This window comes from Oryctolagus cuniculus, chromosome 1 (genome assembly GCF_964237555.1).
Source record: "Oryctolagus cuniculus chromosome 1, mOryCun1.1, whole genome shotgun sequence".
NCBI classification, from domain to species: Eukaryota; Metazoa; Chordata; class Mammalia; order Lagomorpha; family Leporidae; genus Oryctolagus; species Oryctolagus cuniculus.
This window is the reverse complement of record NC_091432.1, coordinates 16041138-16054483: the sequence shown is the minus strand read 5'-3', so window position 1 is coordinate 16054483 and position 13346 is coordinate 16041138. Positions and strand designations below refer to the sequence as shown.

Genomic DNA, 13346 nt, shown 5'->3' with positions numbered 1-13346 from the left:
CGTATTAAATTCTCATGTTTGTGTGTCTGAAAAGCATAATGAAGTCCTTGCCAGTGAAGGGATTGGAAATGAATTAGTTGGATCCAAGTGGATGCCTTATTTCACTGTAATAAATTGAAAAATTATTTTTTTCATTTGTAGGCTAGATTGACCATGCTATAAAAACTCTGCCAACTTAATGAGTTTAATTTCCATTTTGTATTCTTTTGAAATTTCTTCCCCTTTCACACTACATTTTCTTAAAATTCACAAAGACTGTATAATCATCCTAGATTTCTATAAAGCCGATTGGATGACTTTCCTTATTGTCCCAAATTACAATAGGATGAAGCACACTTGCTTCATAAGTTTGGGTCAACTTTAAATGAGAAAAACAAATTGAAATTTATTTAACATTTAAATATTCTTAGATAATTAGAAATGAAGTAACTTACACTTAACTTTCAATTTTTTGATTGGGGCAACATTTAAGACCAAACCATTTCAATGGTAATTATCAAATTCCATCAGTACATGTCAATGAATGGAGAACAGAATAACACATGTTATTGTGGAGGGAGATATATTTTGTTGCAAACCAAATCAGCTTAGTCTTATCTTCTTTTGTTTGTTTTTATTTCTCAACTTCTTTTGTGAAATAAATGAGGATCCATTTTTAACCTCCACTTTCTTATCAGTTTTTCCAATTTTGACTTATACAAGAGTCAGATGTCTTATTTTAAGTTTTCGTTATGCATGCAAAGCTCTTAAGTGTATTTTTGAGATCTGTTTATATAAAATAAATCATAACCATTCTTTTAATTTTTATAGTTGTTATGGAATTTCTAAAACTAGGATTAAATAAATAATGCCCTTAATAACTGATAAGGTTCTTCAGAGGAGATGTTGCTAAAATAAGAAAACCACCAGATAATTTCCACAAATGTGCAAAAACAGAAAAAAGTTCAAAAGTCACTTGCATTTGGACAGAATGTCACTGTTATTGAAAGACAGATAGTGAATCTGCCATATTTGTGGGCAAGACGTGATCACGGTGAATTTTATTTTTCCTTCAAAGAGTCATTTACTAAAACATATGTAAGGGAGTCAAGTAACTGCTGTGCGTAGGGATGAGTTGCATTTAGGGATGTGAAATGCTGATAATTTTACATAAAACACAATTTATTTTTGTCATATTGAAGCTTCCACCCATCAAGAATATAAGGTAAAAGGCATCTTAAAACTCCTCTTAGGAGAAAGACACACAATTCCATTTTCCAAGCGAGGTTCTGGATCTGTGTGGATAGATAGGTTTTAGATCTAATACACTGGCTACAGAGCTGCCTACATGTGGGGTTAAAACAAACAAAATGCTCGTCTATTCTTAGGGAAGTATAAATAATAACTAAGCTAAACTTAGTTTATTTCTGTTTAAACAGACAACGTTGCATCACTCATGAACACACACAGATAACTTCTAATAATATCTAGTTTAGTGTCAGTTTTTACAGTATTAAATTTCGAATCTTTCAGTTAATAGTGCTTTACAAAGTTTGTAGATTAATACATCACATGTTGAATTTATTTTGATGTGAAAATGGTGGACATTTTTAATAATACATAAAAATGTATTGTGCAAAAGCTTTGAATGGATATCAAATTTTTTATGAATCTAAATAAAATCATATTTTAAATTTTATTCCTCAGGACTGACGTTGTGGTAAGTAAGTGAAGCCACCACTTACAATGTGTCGTAGCATTTGAGTGCCAGGTTCAGTTCTGCCTACCCCTCTTCCAAATCATCTTCTTGCCAATGTTCCTGGAAAGGCAGTGGATGATGGCACACCTACTTGGCCCCTGCACACAGTGGGAGATCAAGATGTAGTTCCTGGCTCTTGATTTTGGTCTAGCGTAGACTGGGTCTACAACCATTTGGAGAATGGGCATCTCTCTCTCTTTATCTCACTCTCTCTCTCTCTCTCTTTTGCAATGCCTTTTATAGAGGAAACGAATGAATTAAAAACAATATTTTCCACAGACGTTTAAAGTTCTTCCATATATGTGTATCACAAAAATATTTTAATATTTATTTATTTGAAAGGCAGAGTTTACACAGAGAGAGAAAGAAAGGAGACAGAGAATGGGGTGCCAGAGAGAGAGAAAGATGTTCTATTCGCTTGTTCACTCCCCAGATGGCAAAAACAGCCACAGCTGGGAGAGTTCTAAGCCGGGAGCCAGGAGTTTCTTCCTGGTCTCCATTGTAGGTGGGAGGGGACCAAGGACTTGGGTCTTCTTTCACTGATTTTGCAGGCACATTAGCAGGGAGCTGTATTAGAAATGGAGCATCTGAGACAAAACGGGCACCCATATGGGATGCCAATGTAGTAAGTGGGGGTTTTACCCAGTATACCACAACGCCTGCACCCAAAATATTTTTTACTTAAAAAGTTTTCCATTCTCTTCCCTGTCCCATTTTAAAAATTCATAAAGTCATACACAAATGTTTATCAAGTAAACACAGTGAAAATGAAAATATGTAACCACTTTTTAAAGTTACCAATATGTGGCACACTAATGAGTTTTTTTAAAAAATGTGTATTTATACACTAACATGCACAGGAGAAATTCCAGCTACCTTAAAGTTCTAATATATTCTTACTCAAGGAGCTTGAAAATAGAAAACTGTACAAAAAATAAAATTATATTTACACGCTCAACCCTGTATTAAAATTTCAGATTTATCACCTAGGGATTGTTATTTCTCTTTACCAATGAAATCTAAAATTGACCAGAATATCTATTGTTTTGTTCAGTTTGCAAACAAAATATCACTGCAGACAGCTTAGTGATGAGAGACACTAAAATATGCCTTATTAACCTTGTATTAAATAAAGATGAAAGGCACATACATGAAACATGACTTCCAGATGTTACTAAACTCCAATAAAACAAATAAAGAATAACAAAACCATTTTTCATCACAACATTGAGCAATTACTAGGTTCCAACATAGGATCTAAATATTTCTTTTAGGTATAAATACATTTGTTATATTTAATATATGTTAAAATATTATTCTATGGAAATTATACCTACTTAATCCCAATAGCATAGGGTATAGGATATAATGTGTTACTACCTTCTTCCCATGAGCCAGTCAGTTAAATAACTAGTATGCTTCATTAAACTAAAGAACACATTTATTGATGAGAATTTTCTAATAAGCTGTGATGCCTCTGATCTTAATGTAGAGTGTGTGTATTGTGTTCCTGTCCCATAAGAGCAATTTTCTAATTCACATTAGAGAATTGGAGGCATGGAGGCATTCGAGATAATTTGTGTGGGTTTAGGATCTTTAATGACCCTGCTGTTGAAACAGGCGTTTCTATCAACTAATACTTATGAATATTAGAATTGGTTGCATTAACATGTGTCTGACTTCATTTTGATAGAGACTGGAAAGACAAAACATAGAAAAAGGGTTTTTAACAAATCATAATCAATCTTAAACATCAAAATAAATCTGAGTTCCTCAGGCTTCTTACAGTGAGAGAACCTAAATTACCAGACACACACAGAAGCAGCATCCTCAACAGTGGGCTTAGAAGGAAAGCCACGACACCATTACGTTGCTACAGAGGATAAAAAGTTCTGCACAAATCACATCACATTTTCCACACAAAACACTGCAAATGAATGCATCCTTTTATAGATGAGAAAGCTGAGGCCAGCTAGACACACTATTGGAAAAAATTCAACACAGCTGGTAGCAGAATCAGGATTGGAGCCCATATTTCTCTGACCTCACACACTAAAATATCTTTATTTTTGCTTATGTTGATCATTGTGATGTGCCATAATTCTGAATTCATTTCCTCTGAAACAATACAAAATCACATCCTCACATATATGAATTCTTTCAAACCTAAGTAGACCATGAAACTGATAATACTAACAAAAACTGAAAGTGAAATCTAGATCAATTTCCTAAATAATAATTTACCCACATCCTTGCATAAAAAAATCAAAATCCAAAAATTGAATCTAACCAATATTTGTCTGGTAGTTAATTTTTCTCAATAGAGAAGTTTTTCTAAATTATCGATGTACCCAGAAATATGTGAGGAATTCTCATAATTTTCAATGCTACATACCATGGAAGGCACATGTGATCCCATTTTTTTTTGACAGATACAGTTAGACAGTGAGAGAGAGAGAGAGAGACAGAGAGAGAGAGAGAGAGACAGAGAGACAGAGAGAAAGGTCTTCCTTCCATTGGTTCACTCCCCAAATGGCCACTATGGTCAGAGATATGCCTATCCGAAGCCAGGAGCCAGGTGCTTCCTCCTGGTCTCCCATGAGGGTGCAGGGGCCCAAGCACTTGGGCCATCCTCCACTGCCCTACTGGGACACAGCAGAGAGCTGGACTGGAAGAGGAGCAACCGGGACTAGAAACTGGCACCCATATGGGATGCCGGCATTGCAGGTGGAGGATTAACCAAGTGAGCCATAGCACCGGCACATGATCCCATTTGTAATACAGGTTCAGTTAAGTGAATTCTTTTCTCTTGAACATCAATATACAGTCATATATAATCCTTTCACAATCAATGCTATAGCTTCTAAATATTTTGTAAGTGATAAAAGCTCTTTGACTTACTTTTGGAAATAAACTGTTTATTCAATTCAGTACTCTTAAACTGCTCATTCGATTCAGTACTCTGAATATCATGCATTTTAATTCTCAAATCATGATCTTAAGCTCATGTTGAAGACAACACGGATGCCCTAAGGGAAAGCATACTATCCTGTGAGACAGAAAGACATGAAGATAATTTTGCTTTATTCCCATGGCAAACAAGTGAATGATTTAGAGAAATGAATCACACAATAAAAATGATTGGCTGAGTATATATTGGACTCTGGTATAAAAAGATCCTTCAGTGCCAAAAGAAGGCATTGATTTGGAAAATAAATCTAATTAAGCTTGAAAGCTAATTATCTATGTGCCAGGGTCAGATATCTTCAGTGTTATGAACTCCAGTTTCCTATTCAAAACAGATGTTGTATAATTCTCTCAAAATCATGGAAATATGTACATAATGAGAAAATATGAAAACATTAACTATGACAGCATACATAATAATATTGCATACAAGAAAGTTTAGAAACAGAAATCTGAGTTTTAAAAGTCAACCTTTGGGGGCCAGCTCACTTGGTTAATCCTCCACCTGTGGCACCTGCATCCCATATGGGAGGCGGGTTCTAGTCCCAGTTGCTCCTCTTCCAGTCCAGCTCTCTGCTGTGGCCCGGGAAGGCAGCAGAAGATAGCCCAGGTGCTTGGGCGCTTGAATCCGCACTGGAGACCAGGAAGAAGCACCTGGCTCCTGGCTTTAGATCAGCACAGCGCCAGCCGTAGCAGCCATTTGGGGAGTGAATCAATGGAAAGAAGACCTTTCTCTCTGTCTCTCTCTCTCTCTCACTGTCTATAACGGTACCTGTCAAATAATAATAATAGTTAAAAAAGGTAACCTTTGTAGTTGTATGATGTTTTCTGTTTTTTTTTTTATTCAGGATCCCATATGCTAATCTTTAGGTGTGTTTTTGTTATGTACATAATAAATTCTTCAAAGCATTGTGAAAAATACATAGCTAGCCAAAATAATGTAGCAAGTCACAACTGAAAGAAAAATTTTGCAAATGACACTTATGATAGAAGTTTGTTATTCCATATGTACCCAGAAACATTAAATTTCAATAATAAGGAAACAAACCACCCAATTAAAATTAAATTAAAATTATCAGATAACTCACTAAAGAATAACAGAGTCCAGCGCTGTGTCATGGCAGGTAAAGGCGCCTCCAGCAGTGCTGGCATCCCATATGGATGCTGGTTCAAGTCCCGGCTGCTACACTTCTGATCTAGCTCTCTGCTGTGGCATGGGAAAGCAATAGAAGGGAGCCCAAATGCTTGGGCCCCTGCACCCATGTGGGAGACCTGGAGGAAGCTTCTGGCTCCTGGCTTCAGATCTGTGCAGCTCCAGTCTTTGCAGCCAATTGGAGGAGTGAACCAACGGATGGAAGACCTCTCTCCCTCTGACTCCCCTTCTCTCTTTGTGTAACTCTGACTTTCAAATAAATAAATAAATCTTAACAAAAGAATAAATACCGATAGCAAATAAGCATATGAAATGATCACATCTCAAGCCTTCAGAAAAATTAGAATCAAAACAATGAGCAGAAACAAAAGAAACTGAAATTAAACAACAAAAGGAATTGATAGAGCACCTAAAAAGGAATCTATGGGAGTAAAATTGATGCTTTGAGATGCAATGAATTTTAGCAGAATTTGTCTGGACTATTGAGCAATGTTTTTTTTTTTTTTTCTTCATAGTATTTGTTAAACACTTTAGTGTAGGGTTAATCTTCTGAGTACAAAGTTAACTGAAAATACATCTTTGTAAAAAATAAGAATGGGAACAGGAGGAAGAAGGGTGGGAGCCTTGATGAGAAGGAAGTTGGAGTGGAAAGCATCACTATGTTCCTGAAAATGCATATAGGAAACACATAAAGTCTGTATACCTTAAATAAATTTTAAAAAAAAGCAGTTCAAAGGATCCACAAAACAGGAGCTAGCATTGTGGTGAAGCAGTTTAAGCAGCCATCTGCAATGCTGGTAATCACTTATGGATGCCAGTTCATGTCCTAGCTGCTCCACTTCTGATACAGATCATTACAAATTTGCCTGGGAAAGCAGCAGAAGACTGCCCAAAGTACTTGGGCCCCAGCTACCCCTGATGAAGACCTTTATGAAGCTCCTAAAAATCTTTAAAAATTCAACAAAACACAAAGCTTGTTTTTTGCAAACATGAGCAAAATAGACAAAGCTTTAGTCAGACTGCTAAAAGAGTAAAAACATGTAAATAAAATTAGAGATGAAAAAGAGGAATTACAACTAATGTCATAGAAAAATAAAAGCTCACAAAAAACACTATGAACAATAATATACTAACAAATAAGAAAGCCTTGAAGAAATGGATACATTCCTGGTACATAAACATACCAATATTAAACCCAGAAGATAGAGAAAATCTAAAAAACTGATAACACATAACAAGATTGGAATAGTAATTAAATTCTCCCATGAAAGAATAGCCCAGGATATAAGGGCCTTACAACTTAATACTATAAAACATTTAAAGAAAACTATTATCAATATTTTTAAAACTAATGTAACATACTGAAAAGCATGGAACTATGCCAGACTCTTTGTGAGTACAGCTTTCTCAATACCCAAAACAAATGATAAACAAACATAAAAAGAAAACAACAGACCTATATACTTGGTGCATATAATTGCAGACATTCCCAACAAAATATTAGCAATGTGATACAAAAGTACATCAAAAAGATTCATACTCCACTATCAAATGGGATTTATCCCAAGTATGCAAATGCAGTTCAACATTCACAAATCAATAGAAGTCATGAATCACGTCAGCAGAGTGAAGAACCACATGATAATCTCAACGGATGAAAAAACCATTTGATAGGATCCAATGTCTTTTCATGACAAAGTTCTCAAATTAGGTGTCGAGGGAACCTACTTCAAAATAATAAAATCTATGTATGACACACAGCCCATACCATACTGAATGAAAAAGAATTAAAGCATTTTCTTTCAGATTCAAAATAAGACATATGTGTTCACTTTCACCACTCTTACTGAATATAGTATTGGAAATATTAGCAAGAGCAATTACGGAAGAGAAAGAAAAAAAAGACAATTAAAAGAGGAAATAAAAGGCCAGTGCTGCGGCTCACTAGGCTAATCCTCTGCCTGCAGCGCGGGCACACGGGGTTCTAGTCCCGATTGGAGCACTGGATTCTCTCCTGGTTGCTCCTCTTCCAGTCCAGCTCTCTGCTGTGGTCTGGGAGGGCAGTGGAGGATGGCCCAAGTGCTTGGGCCCTGCACCCACATGGGAGACCAGGAGGAAGCACCTGGCTCCTGGCTGTGGATCTGAGCAGCATGCCAGCCGCAACGCGCCGGCCATAGCAGTCACTTGGGGGGTGAACCAACAGATAAAGGAAGACCTTGCTCTCTCTCTCTCTCTCTCTCTCTCTCACTATCTAACTGTGCCTGTCCAAAAAAAAAAAAAAAAAAAGAGGAAATAAAAATATCCATGTTTACAGATGATGTGAGAAGACATAGAATCCACCAAAATGTCCTCTTATCAAGAGAATAAACAAAATTAATTAATAGGAAATTCTCTCTCTCTATTCCCCTCCACACATAGAAACAGATGCATACACATACAATGGAATACTATTCAGCCATAGAAAGAATGAATTTTGGGGCCGGCGCTGCGGCTCACTAGGCTAATCCTATGCCTTGCGGCGCCGGCACACCAGCTTCTAGTCCCGGTCGGTGCACTGGATTCTGTCTCAGTTGCCCCTCTTCCAGGCCAGCTCTCTGCTATGGCCGGGGAGTGCAGTGGACGATGGCCCAAGTGCTTGAGCCCTGCACCCCATGGGAGACCAGGAGGAAGCACCTGGCTCCTGGCTTCGGATCAGCGTGATGCGCCGGCCACAGCGCACCGGCTGCAGCGGCCATTGGAGGGTGAACCAATGGCAAAAGGAAGACCTTTCTCTGTGTCTCTCACTGTCCACTCTGCCTGTCAAAAAAAAAAAAAAAAAAAAGAATGAATTTTTGTTATTTGCAACAACAGGGATAGAACTGAAGGTGATCATAGTAAGAGAAATAAACCAGACACAAAAGATAAACACTACATGTCTCCCTTATGTATGAAAGCTACATTTTCAATTTTATCTGAGTAAGATTATATAATTAAAAAAATTACATAGCTTTTTTATTATTTTCTTTTCTCTGTGATTATAGTATTTTTATTGTATTCTCTTTTTAAAATGATTTAATTATTTATTTGAAAGTCAAAGTTACATACAGAAAGGAGAGGCAGAAAGAGGTCTTCCATCCACTGGTTCACTCTCTAATTGGCCGCAATGACCAGTGTTGTGTTGACTTGAAACCAGGAGCCAGGAGCTTCCTCTGGGTCTTCCCATGTGGGTGCAGGGGCCTAAGGACCTGGGCCGTCTTCCACTGCTTACCCAGGCCATAGCAGATAGCTGGATCAGAAGTGGAGCAACAGGGACTTGAAACAGCTCCCACGTGGAATGCTGGCACTGCAGGCTGAGGCTTTACCCACTAAGACACAATGCCAGGCCCTATTGTATTTTCATGCTACCTTAGTTAATATCTTCCATATCTAACCTGAGTATTTATATTTTGTATATAAAAAATATATATATATATATCTTCTAAATTACAGGGTTAGGTATAAACAGGGTGTGAAAAGCAGTTTAAGGAAGATAAGTCAGAATAATAAACCAAAAACTAGAAATAAACTAGAAATCATAAATTGAGCAATTATGAAAACTATATTTTTAAAATGTAATTGTAAAATACATGAATAAGTAATAACCATATAATTTAAAAATACAAAGTAGAAAATAGATGTATAGAGAATTAAGAATTGAAACAATTAAAAGCACAGAAGAATAATTTTCAAAATATTAAAATCATGACCTAAAGCTGGAAAAAAAATCACATTTATTATTTTTTTTGGAAAATCACTTTGAACTCAACAGTTTACCATCTGAACAGAGTAAATGTGCAATGTATAGATGATTTTAAATTCTTTTGCTAGATTCCACTAGATTCATGATGATTTTACCTTATTACATTTTACCATGTTTACCAACATATTGCAACATTGAATGGCTTATATTGACAACATGAGGAAATTCAACCTCAGGTTAAAGTGTAACTGAAGGTCCAACTCTAAGATTATATCTCACATTTTAAGATATTGTACATGGTATCAAAATGTTAAAAGTTTTTAAAATTAATAGTTGTAAATAGAGGCAAAATAATTCTATTCATTTTATAAATGTCAGCCTGTAACTTTTCCTGAGCCATTTACTAGATGGTTGAACAAATCATCATCTTGTTAATTTAAATATAAAATAATTGGATAATGTCCCCCTTGGGCAATCTCCTGTGGGTTTCGTCAGCAGTTCAGTAAGTGCATATAAACCATTTAAATGAAGCATATTCATTATGAAAGCACACCTGCATTTGCTGTTCTACAGGTAAGATAAATTTTAAAACCACTAGAAAATATTTTGGAAGACTTAAACTCAAGGTTAAATATGTTAGCTATAAAACACAAACTATGGAGTCATTCGTGAATAGGATGCATGCATGTCATTCAAACAAATCTCTCCTAGGAATCCAAAACCAACACTTCCTAGAAAAGAAAGTAGAAAACACTTTGTATGTTTACATAGACCAACAAGAATTCCAACCATACAGTGTAGATTATGCTTGTGTTTCCCAATGGAAGAAGTTAAAAGCACTGGAATTATAAGGAATCAAGAATTTCCAGAGTTCCAGAACATGTTCAACTTATGAAAATATAACATAGTTCATGTTTTTTTTTACCATGTGAAAAGAATCTCAAAAATTTTAAAGTTTATTTGCTAATTACATAATCTACAAATCACTCCAGATATTATTATTTCTGTTTCTGCAATCTCAATATTTTAAAGTCATCCAAATAGATCAAGAAGCATTTTTTTTTTTAACATTCCACAGGAGATTGTGGGGTGCGACGATGTAACAAATACTGTGAAGGTATATCTGATATAGGGCAGGGAAAAGTGTGATGACTTTATGAGCTAGGAAGGAAATATGGTATTGAATCTTGCCTATAGCACTTATTAGCTGTAAGAGTTTCTACAAAGATGAAAAACAGTCATGTCCTCAGAATTCTATTCCCATTGCAAATGTTCAATAAATGGCTGTAAGTCTTAATTTCTATCTTTGTAAATTTATTGTTGTAATACCACATCCAAGATATTTAGGGTTTTCTGCCATCTATTATAATTTAATATCTATATGTAGTTTTACAAAACTTTTAAATGTTGATTTTACATTCTAAAATTTTTCATGTATCATAGCAATTTTCTCTTGAAAACTCCAAGTTTTTCATGACTTACTCAAATCCAGTAAGTTTTATTTTACAATTCAGGAGAATGCTATTTTCTATAGATATTTAGTGGAAATGCTTAACACTGTGGTTTTTCACTTCTTCATTTGTCCAAAGAAAATTAAATGTACAACACTTTAGCTAATGGAATTGTGGAAAATGTGCGTGTATTTGGTTATCAGAGAGAGAGAGGTCTTCCATCTACTGGTTCAATTCCCAATTGGCTGCAACAGTTGTAGCTGGACCCATCTGAAGCTAGGAGCCAGGAGTTTCTTCTGGGTCTCCCACATGAGTGCAGGGCTCAAGCACTTGGGCATCTACTATTGCTTTGTCAGGCCATAGCAGAGAGCTGGACGGGAATCCGAGAAGTTGGGACTCTAACTGGTGCCCAAATGGGATGCTGGCACTGCAGGTGGCGGCTTTACCCACTACACCACAGTACTGGCACGCAATAATGCTCTCTTTCTTTAGGACACTAGATTATAGAAAATAATTTCTTGCATTTGCTGAAATAACAATTTTGAATTTTATTTCTCTGTTTTGTTCACTGATACAACATCTCATATGTTAAGACGTCAGAAACAAATGTTTAGCACATAACTTGGTTTCTTAATATGGTTTAATATAAAGGAAGCTAAATAGAATACATTGGTGAGTTAACTGACAAGATGGTTTGGGAAGTGGCATGAGCTCACAATGAGGGAACATCCATACCATCCTTTTATTCTGCAGGAAGTGGCATCAACACTTGAAGGGCCATCTTTCATTGTCTACTGTTCTACTGCTGGGACATTATGCATTGCCAAGAAATATGCATGAAGACGTAGCTTGCATTCCATTGAATCAGTTTATTGTTTCTTCAGTGCGTGGTAATGTGTACTGTTGTATATGAGCATCATCAGAGTTGCTTTAAGAGACATCAACATGAATAATGGCACGGAAGTTACCATGTTTGTACTGAAAGGCTTCACAGACAACTGGGAACTGCAGATTATCTTCTTTTTCCTGTTTCTAGCAATATACCTTTTCACTCTCATGGGAAATTTGGGACTGATTGCATTGGTCATTGGAGATTTTCGGCTCCACACTCCCATGTATTACTTCCTGAGCGTGTTGTCATCCGTGGATGCCTGCTTGTCCTCAGTTATCACACCAAACATGTTAATAGATTTTGTGTCAAGAAGTAAAGCTATTACATTTCTGGGATGTGCAGTGCAGTCATTTCTCGCTATTACTTTTGGGACCACAGAATGCTTTCTCTTGGCTGCCATGGCTTATGATCGCTATGCAGCCATCTACAATCCACTTCTGTACTCAGTGAGGATGTCACCCAGTGTCTATGTGCCTCTCATCATTGCCTCGTACATTGGAGGCATTTTGCATGCTGTTGTACACACAGAGTCCACATTTACCCTAACCTTCTGTTCATCCAATGAAATTAGCCATTTCTTTTGTGATATTCCTCCTCTCCTTGCTATTTCCTGTTCTGACACCCACAAAAACCAGTTACTACTCTTCTACTTTGTGGGCTCTGTTGAAATAGCCACTATCTTGATTGTCCTGACCTCCTATGGTTTCATTCTCTTTGCTATTCTGAGGATGCATTCTGTTGAAGGCAGGAAAAAAGTCTTTTCTACATGTGGGTCTCACCTCACTGGAGTGTCTGTTTTTCATGGGACACTCCTATTCATGTATGTGAGACCAAGTTCAAACTATGCTCTGGAACATGACATGATAGTGTCAATATTCTACACCATTATAATTCCCATGTTGAATCCCGTTATCTACAGTTTGAGAAATAAAGATGTGACAGAGGCAATAAGAAGAGTATTTGGAAAAATCAGAATATAATAAAGTGCAATTTTAACATTAAACATTAAATTGAAAAAAGTTAAGCCTGTTATTTAGTTTTTCAGTATCTAAAGCTATGATGAAAATGTTTTCCTTTTGTCAGTTGTTGTTTCTCTCTTCTTAATAGAACATTTAAAATAAAGATCATAGTTAATATTCTACCTACACTGTTTTGTAATGTGTAAGAAAACTGTATCTTTCATTTGCTCCCTACTATATTTTCACACACACACACATAAGCACACATACAGACATACACACACAGACAAGGTGTGTATATACAGGGCTGACATTGCGGCACTGAAGATTAAGCTTCCACTTGTAATACCAGTATCTCATAGCAGTGTCCTTTTTTGAACCTCAGCTCCTCTGCTTACAGTCAAGATTCCACCTAATGTGCCTAGGAAGGCAGCAGTAGAAGGTCCAATTACTAAGAATACCGACGCT

At 36.3% G+C, this 13346-nt stretch overlaps 1 protein-coding gene across 1 annotated transcript; it reads left to right on the top strand.

Moving 5' to 3' along the window:
- The first annotated feature begins 11960 nt into the window (after window positions 1-11960).
- LOC100347462 (olfactory receptor 5T7-like) lies at window positions 11961-12899 on the top strand. The gene has a single exon (XM_002708931.3). The coding sequence runs from the start codon at window positions 11973-11975 to the stop codon at window positions 12897-12899; it is 927 nt and encodes a 308-aa protein (XP_002708977.2). The 5' UTR covers window positions 11961-11972.
- The last annotated feature ends 447 nt before the right edge of the window (window positions 12900-13346 follow it).